This window comes from Ranitomeya imitator, chromosome 8 (assembly GCF_032444005.1).
Source record: "Ranitomeya imitator isolate aRanImi1 chromosome 8, aRanImi1.pri, whole genome shotgun sequence".
Lineage (NCBI taxonomy): Eukaryota > Metazoa > Chordata > Amphibia > Anura > Dendrobatidae > Ranitomeya > Ranitomeya imitator.
In genome coordinates this window covers 203,191,707-203,217,700 of record NC_091289.1, presented here as the reverse complement: position 1 = coordinate 203,217,700, position 25,994 = coordinate 203,191,707, and the positions used below count along the sequence as shown (strand labels likewise).

Here is a 25,994-nt window from a genome sequence, read left to right as displayed (position 1 = left end):
AGTAGTGGAGGCAGAGCGTGGAGTAGTGGAGGCAGAGCGTGGAGTAGTGGAGGCAGAGCGTGGAGTAGTGGAGGCAGAGCGTGGAGTAGTGGAGGCAGAGGGCAGAGCGTGGAGTAGTGGAGGCAGAGCGTGGAGTAGTGGAGGCAGAGGGCGGAGCATGGATTAGTGAAGGCAGAGGGCAAAGCTCAGAGGGCGGAGTGCGGAGGCAGAGGGCGGAGCATGGAGTAGTGGAGGCTGTCACGATTCACACCGTAACCGTCACCCCCACGTCACAGATTGGGGTGACTTTAGGCCAACAGACGGCTACCACATGTGCAGGGGGGCTTATCTTAGTTATCCCTCCACTCTACAATGTGATGAAAAAAAAAAAACACAAGGCTATTGACCTCTTAGTTTACAGCAGGGGCTTATTCTAGGTATCCCACTGCTCTTCAATATACCATGAACTGCAGGGATTTATGTATATCCCACTTACAGTTCCACTTGAAACTTGCAGCTCTCTGGCGCCCCCTTACTCTCAGGTCAGATTAGGTACTGCACCTGGGGTAATTAGTCGCCAGAAAGGCTGCCTGCTATGTACTGGCTATTGGGCACGCTGCAGCGACGCGATTAACTACTCCCACTCAGGCAGGAACAATAATTATCAACGCCGCAGTCGCTACAACGACACCCAAAGGCACAGCACATGGTATGCTGCCACCAGCTCCGATTAAACGGGTCCGAAGCTAACCCAAAACAGTAGCGTAATTCCCTTCAGAAGACTTAGGGTACGGTTTAGAGCAGGAAGAACGAAAACTAGTAATTTATATAATTTACTCCGTTAGAATTAAGGCTGTGTCTATAAAAAGATGTTACAATATGAGACAATTGAAATATGTACAAGGTAAATTAAAAAATAAACAGGGATTAAATAAGAAAAAGGTACAACTCACATGTTCTCAGTTCATATAAGGCAAAACCATGCTGGTGGGCGGAGCGCCCCAAATGTCCCAGTGCATGAGGACTCTGGTTAGGAACAGCTCTTCAAATCAGACTCACATAGGCTCCAGCAGACAGACAGACTTATAGCTCAACCTGATGACATCACAGAAAGGGCTGGTTTTTCCAGTCCCTCCTACCTCTTCAGTTTAACTAAATTTAACCTAAATTTGTCTAATGCCTGTAACTCCACTACAGAACATGTCAGTCATAACAAACACAGCATTCATCTCGTATTAACATTGGCATTCTAATTAGATCAAATATGTCCCATTTGTGATGCATAATTACAGAGAAATCCCTACTTTTTTACCTGATGGAGTTAGAAGCTCATGTTTACAGCGGTTGACAGATCCGCCGATGGATGTAAAGAATATGTATTTTTCCTTTTTCTAGCCTAAACCGTTAGCCCAATATCTTACAAGAATGGAACAAAGGACTTCTTGCATTTACAGAAGGGAATCAGACCGGTTTTAGCTAGTACAACTTTCCACTGCAGCTATGCCAGTCGTAAATACCTTTCTTCAATAAAACTTCCCCACATACATTGACAAGGCAAGCTAAACACAGAGTGAAGGGGGGGGTCAATGCCCACCCCATATGTCCTGGCAGAGAAACTAAACATATGATATTTCATACAATATCGTGACAGAGGCAGAGGGCAGAGCGTGGAGTAGTGGAGGCAGAGCGCAGAGCGTGGAGTAGTGGAGGCAGAGGGTGGAGTAGTGGAGGCAGAGGGCAGAGCGTGGAGTAGTGGAGGCAGAGCGTGGAGTAGTGGAGGCAGAGCGCAGAAGTGGGGGCAGAGCGTGGAGTAGTGGAGGCAGAGGGCAGAGCGTGGAGGCAGAGCGTGGAGTAGTGGAGGCAGAGGGCAGAGCGTGGAGTAGTGGAGGCAGGGCGTGGAGTAGTGGAGGCAGAGCGTGGAGTGGTGGAGGCAGAGCGTGGAGTGGTGGAGGCAGAGCGTGGAGGCAGAGCGTGGAGTAGTGGAGGCAGAGCGTGGAGTAGTGGAGGCAGAGCGTGGAGTAGTGGAGGCAGAGCGTGGAGTAGTGGAGGCAGAGCGTGGAGTAGTGGAGGCAGAGCGTGGAGTAGTGGAGGCAGAGCGTGGAGTAGTGGAGGCAGAGCGTGGAGTAGTGGAGGCAACGCGTGGAGTAGTGGAGGCAACGCGTGGAGTAGTGGAGGCAACGCGTGGAGTAGTGGAGGCAGAGCGTGGAGTAGTGGAGGCAGAGCGTGGCGTAGTGGAGGCAGAGCGTGGAGTAGTGGAGGCAGAGCGTGGAGTAGTGGAGGCAGAGGGCAGAGCGTAGAGTAGTGGAGGCAGAGCGTGGAGTAGTGGAGGCAGAGCGTGGAGTAGTGGAGGCAGAGGGCAGAGCGTAGAGTAGTGGAGGCAGAGGGCAGAGCGCGGAGTAGTGGAGGCAGAGCGCGGAGTAGTGGAGGCAGAGCGCGGAGTAGTGGAGGCAGAGCGCGGAGTAGTGGAGGCAGAGCGCGGAGTAGTGGAGGCAGAGCGCGGAGTAGTGGAGGCAGAGCGCGGAGTAGTGGAGGCAGAGCGTGGAGTAGTGGAGGCAGAGCGTGGAGTAGTGGAGGCAGAGCGTGGAGTAGTGGAGGCAGAGCGTGGAGTAGTGGAGGCAGAGCGTGGAGTAGTGGAGGCAGAGCGTGGAGTAGTGGAGGCAGAGCGTGGAGTAGTGGAGGCAGAGCGTGGAGTAGTGGAGGCAGAGCGTGGAGTAGTGGAGGCAGAGCGTGGAGTAGTGGAGGCAGAGCGTGGAGTAGTGGAGGCAGAGCGTGGAGTAGTGGAGGCAGAGCGTGGAGTAGTGGAGGCAGAGCGTGGAGTAGTGGAGGCAGAGCGTGGAGTAGTGGAGGCAGAGCGTGGAGTAGTGGAGGCAGGGCGTGGAGTAGTGGAGGCAGGGCGTGGAGTAGTGGAGGCAGGGCGTGGAGTAGTGGAGGCAGAGCGTGGAGTAGTGGAGGCAGAGCGTGGAGTAGTGGAGGCAGAGCGTGGAGCAGTGGAGGCAGAGCGTGGAGCAGTGGAGGCAGAGCGTGGAGTAGTGGAGGCAGAGCGTGGAGTAGTGGAGGCAGAGCGTGGAGTAGTGGAGGCAGAGAGTGGAGCAGTGGAGGCAGAGCGTGGAGTAGTCGAGGCAGAGCGTGGAGTAGTGGGGGCGGAGCGCGGAGTAGTGGAGGCAGAGGGCAGAGCAAGGAGTAGTGGAGGCAGAGGGCGGAGCATGGAGTAGTGGAGGCAGAGGGCAGAGTAGTGGAAGCAGAGGGCAAAGCGTGGAGCAGTGAAGGCAGAGGGCAGAGCGTGGAGCAGTGGAGGCAGAGGGCAGAGCGTGGAGCAGTGGAGGCAGAGGGCAGAGCGTGGAGCAGTGGAGGCAGAGGGCAGAGTAGTGGAAGCAGAGGGCAGAGCGTGGAGGCAGAGTGTGGAGTAGTGGAGGCAGAGCGTGGAGTAGTGGAGGCAGAGCGTGGAGTAGTGGAGGCAGAGCGTGGAGTAGTGGAGGCAGAGCGTGGTGTAGTGGAGGCAGAGCGTGGTGTAGTGGAGGCAGAGCGAGGCATAGTGGAGGCAGAGGGCAGAGCGTGGAGTAGTGGAGGCAGAGGGCGGAGCGTGGAGTAGTGGAGGCAGAGGGCGGAGCGTGGAGTATTGGAGGCAGAGGGCGTAGTAGTGGAGGCAGAGGGCGGAGCATGGAGTAGTGGCAGCAAAGGGCGGAGTGAAGGCGGCAGAGGGCGGAGCGCAGAGGGCAGAGCGCAAAGACAGAGGGCGGAACGTGGGTAGCTGAGGCAAAGGGCGGAGTAGCAGAGGTCCCGGGGGCAGCACATAGTGTGCAGGCACGCAGCAATAACAGACAGCTCTGGTGAACGCCAGCCACTTAAGAGTCACAAGGAGACGAGTCTGCTACAGGCACGAGTGGCGCCATTTCTGCCATTTGGCACAGTCTCCGCTCTTCTCCATTTTGGCCAGCAGTAATAAATCTACAGATCTGAACCGCGACAGTATGAAAATTCACAACTCGACAGACATGAATCCAGGAGAAAGGCTTGGCAGCACCCTGGGCCGCCGGCACTGGCAGGGAGGAGTCTCCGATAAGTCTACAGATGTGATGGCGGCCACTCTGGTCTGAGAATCCACTACGCAGGGCAGGTAAAGAGCCAGGCGACATCGGGCGGAGTGGCAGATGACGTGTATGCTGCACAGAGAGAATTCGGGCCCCTGAAGATACACATCATGGGTCCCAGATACAGATAATGACTGCATGCCAACAAGCCGCCATACTGTACACGTAGCAGAAACGCTGCCAGGTGCCACAGATGAGGGGCTCACCCGCTGTGGTGGGATGAAGGGCGGCTCTGCGCAGCCAGCCGCCCACAGACCGCCCCCGGGATCGCAAGACGTCATCCCTGAAAATCAAACACAGGTCGCCCCAGGTCACACAGCCGGCCCTCTCGCCCACACAAGGCCGGTCTGGGATCATGGTAAGGTAACTACCCTCAGCGAGGCGGCAACCCCCACAAACTGATCACAGGGGAACGCTACAAGAGTCTGGGCTCCTCCACCGAAAAATGGAGGGTACATGGCAACCAAGAACAGCTGCTCAAGGCCATCACCACCGGGGGTCTGGTGCACAGAAATTATTGAAATCCCTTCATGACTAACTCCAGAATCCTGGGCCGTCCGCCCCCGACACCTCGGTGCTCCTGTGAACGCCTTGCAGAGGGTCACAGTCCAGCAACGAGCGATACAGCGTTGCAGTCACTGACCATGAAACCTGTAGCCCCCCGCATAGGACCCCAGGACAGACCACAACACCGCACAGCAGATACCAGAGAGCAATGCAAGCAAGAGCCATAAAGTCAGCAGCAACCAAATAAAAAAGGGCCGCACAGACCTCAGCCAACCAAAAAAGGGAGGGGTGGCACAGACCTCAGCCAACCACAAAGAAAAGGGCCGCGCAGACCTCAGCCAACCACAAAGGAAGGGGCCACGAACCTCAGCCAAACACAAAGGAAAGGGCCGCGCAGACCTCAGCCAACCACAAAGGAAGGGGCCGCGAACCTCAGCCAACCAAAGGAGGGGCGGCGCAGACCTCAGCCAACCACAAAGGAAGGGGCGGCACAGATCTCAGCCAACCAAAAAAGGGAAGGGCAGCGCAGACCTCAGCCAACCAAAAAAGGGAGGGGCGGCGCAGACCTCAGCCAACCAAAAAGGGGAGGGGCGGCACAGACCTCAGCCAACCACAAAGGAAGGGGCGGCGCAGACCTCAGCCAACCACAAAGGAAGGGGCGGCGCAGACCTCAGCCAACCACAAAGGAAAGGGCCGCGCAGACCTCAGCCAACCACAAAGGAAGGGGTCACGAACCTCAGCCAACCAAAAAAGGGAGGGGCGGCGAACCTCAGCCAACCAAAAAAGGTAGGGGCGGCGCAGACCTCAGCCAACCAAAAAAGGGAGGGGCCGCACAGACCTCAGCCAACCACAAAGGAAAGGGCCGCGCAGACCTCAGCCAACCACAAAGGAAGGGGCCGCGAACCTCAGCCAACCAAAATAGGGAGGGGCGGCGTAGACCTCAGCCAACCAAAAAAGGGAGGGGCGGCGCAGACCTCTGCCAAGCAACAAAGGGAGGGGCCGCGCAGACCTCAGCCAACCACAAAGGAAGGGGCGGCGGAGACCTCCGCCAACCAAAAAGGGAAGGGGCCGCGCAGACCGCAGCCAACCAAAAAAGGAAGGGGCCGCGCAGATCGCAGCCAACCAAAAAAGGGAGGGGCCGTGCAGACCTCAGCCAACCAAAAAAGGAAGGGGCGGCGCAGACCTCAGCCAACCAAAAAAGGAAGGGGTTGAGCAGACCTCAGCCAACCACAAAGGAAGGGGCCGCGAACCTCAGCCAACCACAAAGGGAGGGGCCGCGAAGACCTCAGCCAACCACAAACGAAGGGGCAGCGCAGACCTCAGCCAACCACAAAGGAAGGAGCCGCAAAGACCTCAGCCAACCAAAAGAGGAAGGGGTCACACAGACCTCAGCCAGCCAAAAAAGGAAGGGGCCGCACAGACCTCAGCCAGCCAAAAGAGGAAGGGGCCACATAGACCTCAGCCAGCCAAAAAAGGAAGGGGCTGCACAGACCTCAGCCAACCAAAAAAGGAAGGGGCCACATAGACCTCAGCCAGCCAAAAAAAAAAGGAGCCGCACAGACCTCAGCCAACCAAAAAAGGAAGGGGCCGCACAGACCTCAGCCAGCCAAAAAAGGAAGGGGCCGCACAGACCTCAGCCAGCCAAAAGAGGAAGGGGCCACATAGACCTCAGCCAGCCAAAAAAGGAAGGGGCCGCACAGACCTCAGCCAACCAAAAAAGGAAGGGGCCGTACAGACCTCAGCTAAGCAAAAAAAAAAAAAGAAGGGGCCCGGCAGGCCTAAGCCAAAAGCAAAGGAAGGTAGGTTGGTTGAGGTCTGTGCGGCGCCTTCCTTTGCTTTTTTCAAGCATGCTTGAAAAAGGTCCACGGACCGAAACGTTGCAGATGGCAGAATAAACTTTGGAGCTGTCTTTTCACAATTACTGTGGTGCTGTCCTTTTCTTCATGTGCTTCTGGATTTACCTACTGGGATGGATCCCCTGGTGAGGACGTGCACTCTGCTGTCCATAGAGACATTGCCATTACAGGATGCGGCTTTACTATTTATATTTGATATTCTGCTCGTGCAGTCACTGTGTACATACATTACTGATCCTGAGTTACCTCCTGTATTATACTCCAGAGCTGCACTCACTATTCTGCTGGTGCAGTCACTGTGTACATACATTACTGATCCTGAGTTACCTCCTGTATTATACTCCAGAGCTGCACTCACTATTCTGCTGGTGCAGTCACTGTGTACATACATTACTGATCCTGAGTTACCTCCTGTATTATACTCCAGAGCTGCACTCACTATTCTGCTGGTGCAGTCACTGTGTACATACATTACATTACTGATCCTGAGTTACACCCTGTATTATACTCCAGAGCTGCACTCACTATTCTACTGGTGCAATCACTGTGTATGTACATTACATTACTGATCCTGAGTTACCTCCTGTATTATACTCCAGAGCTGCACTCACTATTCTGCTGGTGCAGTCACTGTGTACATACATTACATTACTGATCCTGAGTTACCTCCTGTATTATACCCCAGAGCTGCACTCACTATTCTGCTGGTGCAGTCACTGTGTACATACATTACATTACTGATCCTGAGTTACCTCCTGTATTATACTCCAGAGCAGCACTCACTATTCTGCTGGTGCAGTCACTATGTACATAAATTACTGATCCTGAGTTACATCCTGTATTATACCCCGGAGCTGCACTCACTATTCTGCTGGTGCAGTCACTGTGTACATACATTACATTACTGATCCTGAGTTACCTCCTGTATTATACCCCAGAGCTGCACTCACAATTCTGCTGGTGCAGTCACTGTGTACATACATTACTGATCCTGAGTTACATCCTGTATTATACCCCAGAGCTGCACTCACTATTCTGCTGGTGCAGTCATTGTGTACATACATTACATTACTGATCCTGAGTTACATCCTGTATTATACCCCAGAGCTGCACTCACTATTCTGCTGGTGCAGTCACTGTGTACATACATTACATTACTGATCCTGAGTTACCTCCTGTATTATACTCCAGAGCTGCACTCACTATTCTGCTGGTGCAGTCACTGTGTACATACATTACATTACTGATCCTGAGTTACCTCCTGTATTATACTCCGGAGCTGCACTCACTATTCTGCTGGTGCAGTCACTGTGTACATACATTACATTACTGATCCTGAGTTACCTCCTGTATTATACTCCAGAGCTGCACTCACTATTCTGCTGGTGCAGTCACTGTGTACATACATTACATTACTGATCCTGAGTTACCTCCTGTATTATACTCCAGAGCTGCACTCACTATTCTGCTGGTGCAGTCACTGTGTACATACATTACATTACTGATCCTGAGTTACCTCCTGTATTATACCCCAGAGCTGCACTCACTATTCTGCTGGTGCAGTCACTGTGTACATACATTACTGATCCTGAGATACCTCCTGTATTATACTCCAGAGCTGCACTCACTATTCTGCTGGTGCAGTCACTGTGTACATACATTACATTACTGATCCTGAGTTACCTCCTGTATTACACTCCAGAGCTGCACTCACTATTCTGCTGGTGCAGTCACTGTGTACATACATTACTGATCCTGAGATACCTCCTGTATTATACTCCAGAGCTGCACTCACTATTCTGCTGGTGCAGTCACTGTGTACATACATTACATTACTGATCCTGAGTTACCTCTTGTATTACACTCCAGAGCTGCACTCACTATTCTGCTGGTGCAGTCACTGTGTACATACATTACATTACTGATCCTGAGTTACCTCCTGTATTATACCCCAGAGCTGCACTCACTATTCTGCTGGTGCAGTCACTGTGTACGTACATTACATTACTGATCCTGAGTTACCTCCTGTATTACACTCCAGAGCTGCACTCACTATTCTGCTGGTGCAGTCACTGTGTACATACATTACATTACTGATCCTGAGTTACATCCTGTATTATACTCCAGAGCTGCACTCACTATTCTGCTGGTGCAGTCACTGTGTACATACATTACATTACTGATCCTGAGTTACCTCCTGTATTATACTCCAGAGCTGCACTCACTATTCTGCTGGTGCAGTCACTGTGTACATACATTACTGATCCTGAGTTACATCCTGTATTATACTCCAGAGCTGCACTCACTATTCTGCTGGTGCAGTCACTGTGTACGTACATTACATTACTGATCCTGAGTTACCTCCTGTATTACACTCCAGAGCTGCACTCACTATTCTGCTGGTGCAGTCACTGTGTACATACATTACATTACTGATCCTGAGTTACATCCTGTATTATACTCCAGAGCTGCACTCACTATTCTGCTGGTGCAGTCACTGTGTACATACATTACATTACTGATCCTGAGTTACATCCTGTATTATTCTCCAGAGCTGCACTCACTATTCTGCTGGTGCAGTCACTGTGTACATACATTACATTACTGATCCTGAGTTACATCCTGTATTATTCTCCAGAGCTGCACTCACTATTCTGCTGGTGCAGTCACTGTGTACATACATTACATTACTGATCCTGAGTTACATCCTGTATTATACTCCAGAGCTGCACTCACTATTCTGCTGGTGCAGTCACTGTGTACGTACATTACTGATCCTGAGTTACCTCCTGTATTACACTCCAGAGCTGCACTCACTATTCTGCTGGTGCAGTCACTGTGTACATACATTACATTACTGATCCTGAGTTACCTCCTGTATTATACTCCGGAGCTGCACTCACAATTCTGCTGGTGCAGTCACTGTGTACATACATTACATTACTGATCCTGAGTTACCTCCTGTATTATACTCCAGAGCTGCACTCACTATTCTGCTGGTGCAGTCACTGTGTACATACATTACTGATCCTGAGATACCTCCTGTATTATACTCCAGAGCTGCACTCACTATTCTGCTGGTGCAGTCACTGTGTACATACATTACATTACTGATCCTGAGTTACATCCTGTATTATTCTCCAGAGCTGCACTCACTATTCTGCTGGTGCAGTCACTGTGTACATACATTACATTACTGATCCTGAGATACATCCTGTATTATACCCCAGAGCTGCACTCACTATTCTGCTGGTGCAGTCACTGTGTACATACATTACTGATCCTGAGTTACATCCTGTATTATACCCCAGAGCTGCACTCACTATTCTGCTGGTGCAGTCACTGTGTACATACATTGCTGATCCTGAGTTACATCCTGTATTATACCCCAGAGCTGCACTCACTATTCTGCTGGTGCAGTCACTGTGTACATACATTACTGATCCTGAGTTACATCCTGTATTATACCCTAGAGCTGCACTCACTATTCTGCTGGTGCAGTCATTGTGTACATACAGTACATTACTGATCCTGAGTTACATCCTGCATTATACCCCAGAGCTGCACTCACTATTCTGCTGGTGCAGTCACTGTGTACATACATTACTGATCCTGAGTTACCTCCTGTATTATACCCCAGAGCTGCACTCACTATTCTGCTGGTGCAGTCACTGTGTACATACATTACATTACTGATCCTGAGTTACATCCTGTATTATACTCCAGAGCTGCACTCACTATTCTGCTGGTGCAGTCACTGTGTACATACATTACATTACTGATCCTGAGTTACATCCTGTATTATACTCCAGAGCTGCACTCACTATTCTGCTGGTGCAGTCACTGTGTACATACATTACATTACTGATCCTGAGTTACATCCTGTATTATTCTCCAGAGCTGCACTCACTATTCTGCTGGTGCAGTCACTGTGTACATACATTACATTACTGATCCTGAGTTACATCCTGTATTATTCTCCAGAGCTGCACTCACTATTCTGCTGGTGCAGTCACTGTGTACATACATTACATTACTGATCCTGAGTTACATCCTGTATTATACTCCAGAGCTGCACTCACTATTCTGCTGGTGCAGTCACTGTGTACATACATTACATTACTGATCCTGAGTTACATCCTGTATTATACTCCAGAGCTGCACTCACTATTCTGCTGGTGCAGTCACTGTGTACGTACATTACTGATCCTGAGTTACCTCCTGTATTACACTCCAGAGCTGCACTCACTATTCTGCTGGTGCAGTCACTGTGTACATACATTACATTACTGATCCTGAGTTACCTCCTGTATTATACTCCGGAGCTGCACTCACTATTCTGCTGGTGCAGTCACTGTGTACATACATTACATTACTGATCCTGAGTTACCTCCTGTATTATACTCCAGAGCTGCACTCACTATTCTGCTGGTGCAGTCACTGTGTACATACATTACTGATCCTGAGATACCTCCTGTATTATACTCCAGAGCTGCACTCACTATTCTGCTGGTGCAGTCACTGTGTACATACATTACATTACTGATCCTGAGTTACATCCTGTATTATTCTCCAGAGCTGCACTCACTATTCTGCTGGTGCAGTCACTGTGTACATACATTACATTACTGATCCTGAGATACATCCTGTATTATACCCCAGAGCTGCACTCACTATTCTGCTGGTGCAGTCACTGTGTACATACATTACTGATCCTGAGTTACATCCTGTATTATACCCCAGAGCTGCACTCACTATTCTGCTGGTGCAGTCACTGTGTACATACATTACTGATCCTGAGTTACATCCTGTATTATACCCCAGAGCTGCACTCACTATTCTGCTGGTGCAGTCACTGTGTACATACATTACTGATCCTGAGTTACATCCTGTATTATACCCTAGAGCTGCACTCACTATTCTGCTGGTGCAGTCATTGTGTACATACAGTACATTACTGATCCTGAGTTACATCCTGCATTATACCCCAGAGCTGCACTCACTATTCTGCTGGTGCAGTCACTGTGTACATACATTACTGATCCTGAGTTACCTCCTGTATTATACCCCAGAGCTGCACTCACTATTCTGCTGGTGCAGTCACTGTGTACATACATTACTGATCCTGAGTTACATCCTGCATTATACCCTAGAGCTGCACTCACTATTCTGCTGGTGCAGTCACTGTGTACGTACATTACTGATCCTGAGTTACCTCCTGTATTACACTCCAGAGCTGCACTCACTATTCTGCTGGTGCAGTCACTGTGTACATACATTACATTACTGATCCTGAGTTACATCCTGTATTATACTCCAGAGCTGCACTCACTATTCTGCTGGTGCAGTCACTGTGTACATATATTACATTACTGATCCTGAGTTACATCCTGTATTATACCCCAGAGCTGCACTCACTATTCTGCTGGTGCAGTCACTGTGTACATACATTACATTACTGATCCTGAGTTATATCCTGTATTATACTCCAGAGCTGCACTCACTATTCTGCTGGTGCAGTCACTGTGTACATACATTACATTACTGATCCTAAGTTACCTCCTGTATTATACTCCAGAGCTGCGCTCACTATTCTGCTGGTGCAGTCACTGTGTACATACATTACATTACTGATCCTAAGTTACCTCCTGTATTATACTCCAGAGCTGCGCTCACTATTCTGCTGGTGCAGTCACTGTGTACATACATTACATTACTGATCCTGAGTTACATCCTGTATTATACTCCAGAGCTGCGCTCACTATTCTGCTGGTGCAGTCACTGTGTACATACATTACATTACTGATCCTAAGTTACCTCCTGTATTATACTCCAGAGCTGCACTCACTATTCTGCTGGTGCAGTCACTGTGTACATACATTACATTACTGATCCTAAGTTACCTCCTGTATTATACTCCAGAGCTGCGCTCACTATTCTGCTGGTGCAGTCACTGTGTACATACATTACATTACTGATCCTGAGTTACATCCTGTATTATACCCCAGAGCTGCACTCACTATTCTGCTGGTGCAGTCACTGTGTATATACATTACATTACTGATCCTGAGTTACATCCTGTATTATACTCCAGAGCTGCACTCACTATTCTGCTGGTGCAGTCACTGTGTACATACATTACATTACTGATCCTGAGTTACCTCCTGTATTATACTCCAGAGCTGCACTCACTATTCTGCTGGTGCAATCACTGTGTACATACATTACATTACTGATCCTGAGTTACATCCTGTATTATACCCCAGAGCTGCACTCACTATTCTGCTGGTGCAGTCACTGTGTACATACATTACATTACTGATCCTGAGTTACCTCCTGTATTATACCCCAGAGCTGCACTCACTATTCTGCTGGTGCAGTCACTGTGTACATACATTACATTACTGATCCTGGGTTACATCCTGTATTATACCCCAGAGCTGCACTCACTATTCTGCTGGTGCAGTCACTGTGTACATACATTACATTACTGATCCTGAGTTACATCCTGTATTATACTCCAGAGCTGCACTCACTATTCTGCTGGTGCAGTCACTGTGTACATACATTACATTACTGATCCTGAGTTACATCCTGTATTATACCCCAGAGCTGCACTCACTATTCTGCTGGTGCAGTCACTGTGTACATACATTACTGATCCTGAGATACCTCCTGTATTATACTCCAGAGCTGCACTCACTATTCTGCTGGTGCAGTCACTGTGTACATACATTACATTACTGATCCTGAGATACATCCTGTATTATACCCCAGAGCTGCACTCACTATTCTGCTGGTGCAGTCACTGTGTACATACATTACTGATCCTGAGTTACATCCTGTATTATACCCCAGAGCTGCACTCACTATTCTGCTGGTGCAGTCACTGTGTACATACATTACTGATCCTGAGATACATGCAGTATGTATTAGGGTATGTTCACACGTACAATGGTAAGCTGCGGTTTTTCCTGCGGATTTATCGCGGATTCTGCTGCGGTTTTACATTTGCAGTTTTCTATTGGAGCAGATGTAAGAACGCTGCGGACTCCGCAAAAATTATTGATATACAGCGGAAAATAAACCGCTGCGTTTCCGCTTGTTTTTTTCCGCAGCATGGGCACAGCGTTTTTGGTTTCCCATAGGTTTACATTGTACTGTAAACTCATGGGAAACTGCTGCGGATCCGCAGCAAAATCCACAACGTGTGCACATAGCCTTACACTCCAGAGCTGCACTCCACCTACATACAGGAATGTATTTATCCTCTGTACTTACAAGCTTCCTCTTCTGGGGAGACTCAGTTCCTTCTGGAAGAGAAATAAATGGTGTCAGATGTTAGAAATCACAAGGAGCAATGAATCATAGGAGACACAAGGTGGCGCCATGGGGCAGGAGGAGTCTAAAAATGGAGCTGTTCACAGCCACCTTATGTGGCCCCACAGTGACTGATGCCACCATAGACACATCCCCTCATATGTCCCATAAACACCCCCCACACACCCTCCCCCAACAGGTCCCATGCACATCCCCTCCCCCACATACACCCCGTCATATATCCCATGTACACCCATCCCCCCATATATCAAATACACATTCCCTCCCCCACACACACACCCTCACATCCCATAACCCCCCTCACACACACTACCCTGCGCAGCCCACACACCGTACACACACAGCACCCGGCACAAACTACACATCCCTAAATAATATCAGACCAGAACGCTGGCACAGGTAAGTGCCATCGATACAGCAGAGGCCCCAGCAAGGAGGACGGACGCGGTCTCGTTACGGCCAATGGTGCGGTGCCCACGACGGCAGCGCCAGCTGGAGGAGATTATTCAGCGGAAGTCGTCTGCTGATTGATCACTAAATCCAGTGACCCGGACAACACCACCAATTCACCAGTGACAGAACTGTAGTGGACGGCGCAGAGAACGCGGAGCAGAGAACGCGGAGCAGAGAACGCGGAGCAGAGAACGCGGAGCAGAGAACGAGGAGCAGAGAACGAGGAGCAGAGAACGAGGAGCAGAGAACGAGGAGCAGAGAACGCGGAGCAGAGAACGCGGAGCAGAGAACGAGGAGCAGAGAACGAGGAGCAGAGAACGAGGAGCAGAGAACGCGGAGCAGAGAACGCGGAGCAGAGAACGCGGAGCAGGGAACGAGGAGCAGAGAACGAGGAGCAGAGAACGTGGAGCAGAGAACGCGGAGCAGGGAACGAGGAGCAGAGAACGCGGAGCAGAGAACGTGGAGCAGAGAACGAGGAGCAGAGAACGAGGAGCAGAGAACGAGGAGCAGAGAACGTGGAGCAGAGAACGCGGAGCAGAGAACGAGGAGCAGAGAACGAGGAGCAGGGAACGCGGAGCAGGGAACGAGGAGCAGAGAACGTGGAGCAGAGAACGCGGAGCAGAGAACGAGGAGCAGAGAACGAGGAGCAGAGAACGAGGAGCAGAGAACGAGGAGCAGAGAACGAGGAGCAGAGAACGCGGAGCAGAGAACGCGGAGCAGAGAACGAGGAGCAGAGAACGAGGAGCAGAGAACGAGGAGCAGAGAACGAGGAGCAGAGAACGCGGAGCAGAGAACGTGGAGCAGAGAACGAGGAGCAGAGAACGAGGAGCAGAGAACGAGGAGCAGAGAACGCGGAGCAGAGAACGCGGAGCAGAGAACGCGGAGCAGGGAACGTGGAGCAGGGAACGAGGAGCAGAGAACGTGGAGCAGAGAACGCGGAGCAGGGAACGAGGAGCAGAGAACGCGGAGCAGGGAACGCGGAGCAGAGAACGTGGAGCAGGGAACGAGGAGCAGAGAACGCGGAGCAGAGAACGCGGAGCAGAGAACGAGGAGCAGAGAACGAGGAGCAGAGAACGAGGAGCAGAGAACGCGGAGCAGAGAACGAGGAGCAGAGAACGAGGAGCAGAGAACGAGGAGCAGAGAACGAGGAACAGAGAACGAGGAGCAGAGAACGCGGAGCAGAGAACGAGGAGCAGAGAACGCGGAGCAGAGAACGCGGAGCAGAGAACGAGGAGCAGAGAACGCGGAGCAGAGAACGAGGAGCAGAGAACGAGGAGCAGAGAACGAGTTGCAGAGAACGAGGAGCAGAGAACGAGGAACAGAGAACGAGGAGCAGAGAACGCGGAGCAGAGAACGAGGAGCAGAGAACGCGGAGCAGAGAACGCGGAGCAGAGAACGAGGAGCAGAGAACGAGGAGCAGAGAACGAGGAGCAGGGAACGCGGAGCAGGGAACGCGGGGCAGAGAACGAGGGGCAGAGAACGAGGAGCAGAGAACGAGGAGCAGAGAACGAGGAGCAGAGAACGCGGAGCAGGGAACGCGGAGCAGGGAACGCGGAGCAGAGAACGCGGAGCAGAGAACGCGGAGCAGAGAACGCGGAGCAGAGAACGAGGAGCAGAGGACGAGGAGCAGAGGACGAGGAGCAGAGAACGAGGGGCAGAGAACGCGGAGCAGAGAACGCGGGGCAGAGAACGAGGAACAGAGAACGAGGAGCAGAGAACGAGGAACAGAGAACGCGGAGCAGAGAACGCGGAGCAGGGAACGCGGAGCAGAGAACGCGGAGCAGAGAACGCGGAGCAGAGAACGCGGAGCAGAGAACGCGGAGCAGAGAATGCGGAGCAGAGAACGCGGAGCAGGGAACGCGGAGCAGAGAACGTGGAGCAGGGAACGAGGAGCAGAGAACGCGGAGCAGAGAACGCGGAGCAGAGAACGAGGAGCAGAGAACGCGGAGCAGAGAACGCGGAGCAGAGAACGTGGAGCAGAGAACGAGGAGCAGCGAATGTGACGGAGCGAACGTGGAGCAGAGAACGCGGAGCAGAGAACGCGGAGCAGAGGACGCGGAGCAGAGAACGCGGAGCAGAGAACGCGGAGCAGAGAACGCGGAGCAGAGAACGCGGAGCAGGGAACGCGGAGCAGGGAACGCGGAGCAGGGAACGCGGAGCAGAGAACGTGGAGCAGAGAACGCGGAGCAGGGAACGCGGAGCAGAGAACGTGGAGCAGAGAACGCGGAGCAGAGAACGCGGAGCAGAGAACGTGGAGCAGGGAACGCGGAGCAGGGAACGTGGAGCAGGGAACGCGGAGCAGGGAACGAGGAGCAGCGAATGTGACGGAGCGAACGTGGAGCAGAGAACGCGGAGCAGAGAACGCGGAGCAGGGAACGCGGAGCAGAGAACGTGGAGCAGAGAACGTGGAGCAGAGAACGAGGAGCAGCGAATGTGACGGAGCGAACGTGGAGCAGAGAACGCGGAGCAGAGAACGCGGAGCAGGGAACGCGGAGCAGAGAACGCGGAGCAGAGAACGCGGAGCAGAGAACGCGGAGCAGAGAACGCGGAGCAGAGAACGTGGAGCAGGGAACGCGGAGCAGGGAACGTGGAGCAGCAGACGACTGTGTAGCCGAGCCAGCTGCAGACTTCACTACACAGCAGCTCCGTGTGGACCTGGTCTAAAACAGAATCTTTCCACAGGTTTTTATCCCCATCTGAGAGCAGCATGATGTCGGGGCAGGGATCCTGATTCCGGTGATGAGTCACTTTCTGGGCTGATTGCTGCAGATGTGAGAAAACACCTGTTTTCTCTACAGCAAATCTAAAACTGGACCCTGTATAACCCCGCCCACTCCACGGATTGGCCGCTCTAGTACAAGGAAAGCTCTGTGCCAATCAGCAGTGGGGGCGGAGCTATACAGGCTGATGGATATGGAGGATGCGACCTTGCAGGATCCAACCAATCCTCAGTAGTGATCTGCTGAAAAACTGCAGCAAGCAGCCCAGAAAGTGGCCAATGGCCGGGATCAGAGGTCCACCCCACAATGCTGCTCGCGGATTAGGTGGAGATCAGGGCTCCGCCCCCCACGCTGCTCACGGATTAGGTGGAGATCAGGGGGGTCCGCCCCCCACGCTGCTCGCGGATTAGGTGGAGATCAGGGGGGTCCGCCCCCCACGCTGCTCGCGGATTAGGTGGAGATCAGGGGGGTCCGCCCCCCACGCTGCTCACGGATTAGGTGGAGATCAGGGGGGTCCGCCCCCCACGCTGCTCGCGGATTAGGTGGAGATCAGGGGTCCACCCCACAACGCTGCTCGCGGATTAGGTGGAGATCAGGGGTCCGCCCCCCACGCTGCTCGCGGATTAGGTGGAGATCAGGGGTCCGCCCCCACGCTGCTCACGGATTAGGTCCGCCCCCCACGCTGCTCACGGATTAGGTGGAGATCAGGGGTCCGCCCCCCACGCTGCTCGCGGATTAGGTGGAGATCAGGGGTCCGCCCCCCACGCTGCTCGCGGATTAGGTGGCGATCAGGGGTCCGCCCCCCACGATGCTCGCGGATTAGGTGGCTTTCAGGGGTCCGCCCCCCACGCTGCTCGCGGATTAGGTGGAGATCAGGGGTCCGCCCCCCACGCTGCTCGCGGATTAGGTGGAGATCAGGGGTCCGCCCCCCACGCTGCTCGCTGATTAGGTGGAGATCAGGCGTCCGCCCCCCACGCTGCTCGCGGATTAGGTGGAGATCAGGGGTCCGCCCCCCACGCTGCTCGCGGATTAGGTGGAGATCAGGGGTCCGCCCCCCACGCTGCTCGCTGATTAGGTGGAGATCAGGGGTCCGCCCCCCACGCTGCTCGCAGATTAGGTGGAGATCAGGGGTCCGCCCCCCACGCTGCTCGCGGATTAGGTGGAGATCAGAGGTCCACCCCACAATGCTGCTCGTGGATTAGGTGGAGATCAGGGGTCCGCCCCCCACGGATTAGGTGGAGATCAGGGGTCTGCCCACCATGCTGCTCGCGTATTAGGTGGAGATCAGGGGTCCGCCCCCCATGCTTCTCGCGGATTAGGTGGAGATCAGGGGTCCGCCCCCCATGCTGCTCGCGTATTAGGTGGAGATCAGGGGTCCGCCCCCCACGCTGCTCGCGTATTAGGTGGAGATCAGGGGTCCGCCCCCCACGCTGCTCGTGGATTAGGTGGAGATCAGGGGTCCGCCCCCCACGCTGCTCGCGTATTAGGTGGAGATCAGGGGTCCGCCCCCCACGCTGCTCGTGGATTAGGTGGAGATCAGGGGTCCGCCCCCCACGCTGCTCGCGTATTAGGTGGAGATCAGGGGTCCGCCCCCCACGCTGCTCGTGGATTAGGTGGAGATCAGGGGTCCGCCCCCCACGCTGCTCGCGTATTAGGTGGAGATCAGGGGTCCGCCCCCCACGCTGCTCGTGGATTAGGTGGAGATCAGGGGTCCGCCCCCCACGCTGCTCGCGTATTAGGTGGAGATCAGGGGTCCGCCCCCCACGCTGCTCGCGTATTAGGTGGAGATCAGGGGTCCGCCCCCACGCTGCTCACGGATTAGGTGGAGATCAGGGGTCCCCCCACGGAGACCTGTGCACTGGCAGGAATAATGGCCGAAACAATGACCCACCCCACGCTGGGGAGACCAGAACAGCGGCTCAAGCAATGACCCTACCAGGGAGACCGGAGCGCGGGCCTGAGCAATGACATATGCAGCGTCACAACGCCGGCAATTCCTGATAGTGGGAACATACCCTTACATGTTATTGACAAATCCAGGAAATGTCTGTGATGCCTCAATATTCCCAAAGCTGCCCCCTTAGTCTCCACGCTCCTGCACTGATTAGAAGCACGTCACCTTCATATTAAACAGTGCAGGTTACTTTTAGCAGTGCAGGGGTTAATCTGCTCGGTTGAGAGCTCCTGGAGCTTTCCTGCATTAAGGCTCTCAGATGTTCACTGTCAGCTCCTCCCATCTCCTATATAATCCGGTCCCTGGATAGCACTCATTGTCAGAGATAGCTTATGCTGCACGGCTGGAGGTTGGTGGTGGTTGTTATTGGAGAAGGCATTTGGTGGATTCATCTGTGACTGTTGATTGGTTTTGAGTGTGTGATAATTCCCTTTTTTTCCTACTTTGGCTTAACCCCATCCTCCTCTCCATGAAGCATTCCACTGTTATGTGAGTAAATATTTGTATATTTGGTATTTTCCATTACCCGTTAGTGTTACCTTGTTAATCTGACTGGTGTATTATGGTACACTAATACTCCCCTCTTCCCTGGGTGGGGGAAGGATACAGACAGAGCGGATTCAGGAGATAAGGCAACGTACGTGGCCCCGGTATCTTCACCATCAGAAGTAACCCAGGGAACAGGGTGAGCTAGGGATCCGGTAGCGCTGGGACAGGGAAAGAGCCAGGCCACACTCCAACCCTTCCTCCGGCAGCTGGATATCGGCTTCTGGGCAGATCCTGACTGATGCCCGCCAGTTGTGTCTCATCACAGATCGGAGTTATCACATTTTCTGAGTTGTTTGTTTGTCACCTTTTCAGGACTGACCACAGGTTCTCAATGGGATGAGATCTGGGAATTCCCGGCCGCGGACAGGAAAGTGTCAACATTTCGCTCACGGAGCCACTTCGTTATCACTTTGCCATCTAACATGGTCTGCAACAATGGGGAAGAAGCATCATCACCACAATGTCCAGGATGAGGAGACAAGTTGTTCATGGAGGAAGTTTCGATCCCATTCTATATTCAGGCCGACTGAGTGACCCCGCACATTGTGAGTGACCCCCTCCATGGATGAGAAGCCCCCACACATTGTGAGTGACCCCTCCATGGATGAGAAGCCCCCACACATTGTGAGTGACCCCTCCATGGATGAGAAGCCCCCACACATTGTGAGTGACCCCTCCATGGATGAGAAGCCCCCACACATTGTGAGTGACCCCTCCATGGATGAGAAGCCCCCACACATTGTGAGTGATCCCCTCCATGGATGAGAAGCCCCCACACATTGTGAGTGACCCCTCCATGGATGAGAAGCCCCCACACATTGTGAGTGACCCCTCCATGGATGAGAAGCCCCCACACATTGTGAGTGATCCCCTCCATGGATGAGAAGCCCCCACACATTGTGAGTGACCCCCTCCATAGATGAGAAGCCCCCGCACATTGTGAGTGACCCCTCCATGGATGAGAAGCCCCCGCACATTGTGAGTGATCCCCTCCATGGATGAGAAGCCCCCGCACATTGTGAGTGACCCCCTCCATGGATGAGAAGCCCCCGCACATTGTGAATGATCCCCTCCATGGATGAGAAGCCCCCACACATTGTGAGTGATCCCCTCCATGGATGAGAAGCCCCCACACATTGTGAGTGACCCCCTCCATGGATGAGAAGCCCCCACACATTGTGAGTGATCCCCTCCATGGATGAGAAGCCCCCACACATTGTGAGTGACCCCTCCATGGATGAGAAGCCCCCGCACATTGTGAGTGACCCCTCCATGGATGAGAAACCCCCACACATTGTGAGTGATCCCCTCCATGGATGAGAAGCCCCCGCACATTGTGAGTGACCCCTCCATGGATGAGAAGCCCCCACACATTGTGAGTGATCCCCTCTATGAGATGAGAAGCCCCCGCACATTGTGAGTGACCCCCTCCATGGATGAGTGACCCCCTCCATGGATGAGAAGCCCCCACACATTGTGAGTGATCCCCTCCATGGATGAGAAGCCTCCGCACATTGTGAGTGACCCCTCCATGGATGAGAAGCCCCCGCACATTGTGAGTGACCCCCTCCATGGATGAGTGACCCCCTCCATGGATGAGAAGCCCCCGCACACTGTGAGTGACCCCCTCCATGGATGAGAAGCCCCCACACATTGTGAGTGATCCCCTCTATGAGATGAGAAGCCCCCGCACATTGTGAGTGACCCCCTCCATGGATGAGTGACCCCCTCCATGGATGAGAAGCCCCCGCACATTGTGAGTGATCCCCTCCATGGATGAGAAGCCCCCGCACATTGTGAGTGATCCCCTCCATGGATGAGAAGCCCCCACACATTGTGAGTGATCCCCTCCATAGATGAGAAGCCCCCACACATTGTGAGTGACCCCCTCCATGGATGAGAAGCCCCCACACATTGTGAGTGATCCCCTCCATGGATGAGAAGCCCCCACACATTGTGAGTGATCCCCTCCATGGATGAGAAGCCCCCGCACATTGTGAGTGACCCCCTCCATGGATGAGAAGCCCCCACACATTGTGAGTGATCCCCTCCATGGATGAGAAGACCCCACACATTGTGAGTGACCCCCTTCATGGATGAGAAGCCCCCACACATTGTGAGTGATCCCCTCCATGGATGATAAGCCCCCACACATTGTGAGTGACCCCCTTCATGGATGAGAAGCCCCCACACATTGTGAGTGATCCCCTCCATGGATGAGAAGCCCCCGCACATTGTGAGTGACCCCTCCATGGATGAGAAGCCCCCACACATTGTGAGTGACCCCATCCATGGATGATAAGCCCCCACACATTGTGAGTGACCCCCTCCATGGATGAGAAGCCTCCGCACATTGTGAGTGATCCCCTCCATGGATGAGAAGCCCCCACACATTGTGAGTGACCCCTCCATGGATGAGAAGCCTCCGCACATTGTGAGTGACCCCTCCATGGATGATAAGCCCCCACACATTGTGAGTGACCCCCTTCATGGATGAGAAGCCCCCGCACATTGTGAGTGATCCCCTCCATGGATGATAAGCCCCCACACATTGTGAGTGACCCCCTTCATGGATGATAAGCCCCCACACATTGTGAGTGATCCCCTCCATGGATGAGAAGCCCCCGCACATTGTGAGTGACCCCTCCATGGATGAGAAGCCCCCGCACATTGTGAGTGACCACTCCATGGATGAGAAGCCCCCGCACATTGTGAGTGATCCCCTCCATGGATGAGAAGCCCCCACACATTGTGAGTGACCCCCTCCATGGATGAGAAGCCCCCGCACATTGTGAGTGATCCCCTCCATGGATGAGAAGCCCCCACACATTGTGAGTGATCCCCTCCATGGATGAGAAGCCCCCACACATTGTGAGTGACCCCTCCATGGATGAGAAGACCCCACACATTGTGAGTGACCCCTACATGGATGAGAAGCCTCCGCACATTGTGAGTGACCCCCTCCATGGATGAGAAGCCTCCACACATTGTGAGTGACCCCCTCCATGGATGAGAAGCCTCCACACATTGTGAGTGACCCCCTCCATGGATGAGAAGCCCCCACACATTGTGAGTGACCCCTCCATGGATGATAAGCCCCCACACATTGTGAGTGACCCCTCCATGGATGAGAAGCCCCCACACATTGTGAGTGACCCCTCCATGGATGAGAAGCCCCCACACATTGTGAGTGACCCCTCCATGGATGAGAAGACCCCACACATTGTGAGTGACCCCTACATGGATGAGAAGCCCCCACACATTGTGAGTGACCCCTCCATGGATGAGAAGACCCCACACATTGTGAGTGACCCCTACATGGATGAGAAGCCTCCGCACATTGTGAGTGACCCCCTCCATGGATGAGAAGCCTCCACACATTGTGAGTGACCCCCTCCATGGATGAGAAGCCCCCACACATTGTGAGTGACCCCTCCATGGATGAGAAGCCCCCACACATTGTGAGTGATCCCCTCTATGAGATGAGAAGCCCCCGCACATTGTGAGTGACCCCCTCCATGGATGAGAAGCCTCCGCACATTGTGAGTGACCCCCTCTATGGATGAGAAGCCCCCACACATTGTGAGTGATCCCCTCTATGGATGATAGGCCCCCACACATTGTGAGTGACCCCCTCTATGGATGAGAAGACCCCACACATTGTGAGTGACCCCTCCATGGATGAGAAGCCCCCACACATTGTGAGTGATCCCCTCCATGGATGAGAAGCCCCCACACATTGTGAGTGATCCCCTCCATGGATGATAAGCCCCCACACATTGTGAGTGACCCCTCTATGGATGAGAAGCCCCCACACATTGTGAGTGATCCCCTCCATGGATGATAAGCCCCCACACATTGTGAGTGACCCCCTCCATGGATGAGAAGCCTCCACACATTGTGAGTGATCCCCTCCATGGATGAGAAGCCCCCGCACATTGTGAGTGATCCCCTCCATGGATGAGAAGCCCCCACACATTGTGAGTGACCCCCTCCATGGATGAGAAGCCCCCGCACATTGTGAGTGACCCCCTCCATGGATGAGAAGCCCCCACACATTGTGAGTGACCCCTCCATGGATGAGAAGCCCCCGCACATTGTGAGTGATCCCTCCATGGATGAGAAGTCCCCACACATTGTGAGTGATCCCCTCCATGGATGAGAAGCCCCCACACATTGTGAGTGATCCCTCCATGGATGAGAAGCCCCCGCACATTGTGAGTGATCCCCTCCATGGATGAGAAGCCCCCGCACATTGTGAGTGACCCCTCCATGGATGAGAAGCCCCCACACATTGTGAGTGATCCCCTCTATGAGATGAGAAGCCCCCGCACATTGTGAGTGACCCCCTCCATGGATGAGAAGCCCCCGCACATTGTGAGTGACCCCTCCATGGATGAGAAGCCCCCATACATTGTGAGTGATCCCCTCCATGGATGAGAAGCCCCCACACATTGTGAGTGATCCCCTCCATGGATGAGAAGCCCCCACACATTGTGAGTGATCCCTCCATGGATGAGAAGCCCCCGCACATTGTGAGTGACCCCCTCCATGGATGAGAAGCCCCCACACATTGTGAGTGATCCCCTCCATGGATGAGAAGCCCCCACACATTGTGAGTGATCCCCTCCATGGATGAGAAGCCCCCACACATTGTGAGTGACCCCTCCATGGATGAGAAGCCCCCATACATTGTGAGTGATCCCCTCCATGGATGAGAAGCCCCCACACATTGTGAGTGATCCCCTCCATGCATGAGAAGCCCCCACACATTGTGAGTGATCCCCTCCATGCATGAGAAGCCCCCGCACATTGTGAGTGACCCCTCCATGGATGAGAAGCCCCCACACATTGTGAGTGATCCCCTCTATGAGATGAGAAGCCCCCGCACATTGTGAGTGACCCCCTCCATGGATGAGAAGCCCCCGCACATTGTGAGTGACCCCCTCTATGGATGAGAAGCCCCCACACATTGTGAGTGATCCCCTCCATGGATGAGAAGCCTCCACACATTGTGAGTGATCCCCTCCATGGATGATAAGCCCCCACACATTGTGAGTGACCCCCTCCATGGATGAGAAGCCTCCACACATTGTGAGTGATCCCCTCCATGGATGAGAAGCCCCCGCACATTGTGAGTGATCCCTCCATGGATGAGAAGCCCCCACACATTGTGAGTGATCCCCTCCATGGATGAGAAGCCCCCGCACATTGTGAGTGATCCCCTCTATGGATGAGAAGCCCCCACACATTGTGAGTGATCCCCTCCATGGATGAGAAGCCCCCACACATTGTGAGTGATCCCCTCCATGGATGAGAAGCCTCCACACATTGTGAGTGATCCCTCCATGGATGAGAAGCCTCCACACATTGTGAGTGATCCCCTCCATGGATGAGAAGCCCCCACACATTGTGAGTGACCCCTCCATGGATGAGAAGCCCCCACACATTGTGAGTGATCCCCTCCATGGATGAGAAGCCCCCACACATTGTGAGTGATCCCCTCCATGGATGAGAAGCCCCCACACATTGTGAGTGACCCCTCCATGGATGAGAAGCCCCCACACATTGTGAGTGATCCCCTCCATGGATGAAAAGCCCCCGCACATTGTGAGTGATCCCCTCCATGGATGAGAAGCCCCCACACATTATGAGTGACCCCCTCCATGGATGAGAAGCCTCCACACATTGTGAGTGACCCCCTTCATGGATGAGAAGCCCCCACACATTGTGAGTGACCCCCTTCATGGATGAGAAGCCCCCACACATTGTGAGTGACCCCCTCCATGGATGAGAAGCCTCCACACATTGTGAGTGACCCCTCCATGGATGAGAAGCCCCCACACATTGTGAGTGACCCCTCCATGGATGAGAAGCCCCCGCACATTGTGAGTGACCCCTCCATGGATGAGAAGACCCCGCACATTGTGAGTGATCCCCTCTATGGATGATAAGCCCCCACACATTGTGAGTGACCCCCTCCATGGATGAGAAGCCCCCGCACATTGTGAGTGACCCCCTCCATGGATGAGAAGCCCCCACACATTGTGAGTGATCCCCTCCATGGATGAGAAGCCCCCACACATTGTGAGTGATCCCCTCCATGGATGAGAAGCCCCCACACATTGTGAGTGATCCCCTCCATGGATGAGAAGCCCCCGCACATTGTGAGTGATCCCCTCCATGGATGAGAAGACCCCACACATTGTGAGTGATCCCCTCCATGGATGAGAAGCCTTCACACATTGTGAGTGATCCCCTCCATGGATGAGAAGCCTCCGCACATTGTGAGTGATCCCCTCCATGGATGAGAAGCCCCCACACATTGTGAGTGACCCCTCCATGGATGAGAAGCCCCCGCACATTGTGAGTGACCCCCTCCATGGATGAGAAGCCCCCACACATTGTGAGTGATCCCCTCCATGGATGAGAAGCCCCCACACATTGTGAGTGATCCATCCATGGATGAGAAGCCCCCGCACATTGTGAGTGATCCCCTCCATGGATGAGAAGCCCCCACACATTGTGAGTGATCCCCTCCATGGAT

At 53.4% G+C, this 25,994-nt stretch overlaps 1 protein-coding gene across 3 annotated transcripts in view; it reads right to left on the bottom strand.

Annotated features, from left to right (window-relative positions):
• MAST2 (microtubule associated serine/threonine kinase 2) overlaps positions 1-25,994 on the bottom strand; it is a 155,208-nt gene that overhangs the window by 77,992 nt on the left and 51,222 nt on the right. For all 3 annotated transcript variants that reach the window (XM_069735864.1, XM_069735865.1, XM_069735867.1), the window contains one exon: positions 13,712-13,743. In XM_069735864.1, coding sequence (XP_069591965.1) covers positions 13,712-13,743 — 32 coding nt within the window. The remainder of the gene's footprint in view (positions 1-13,711; positions 13,744-25,994) is intronic.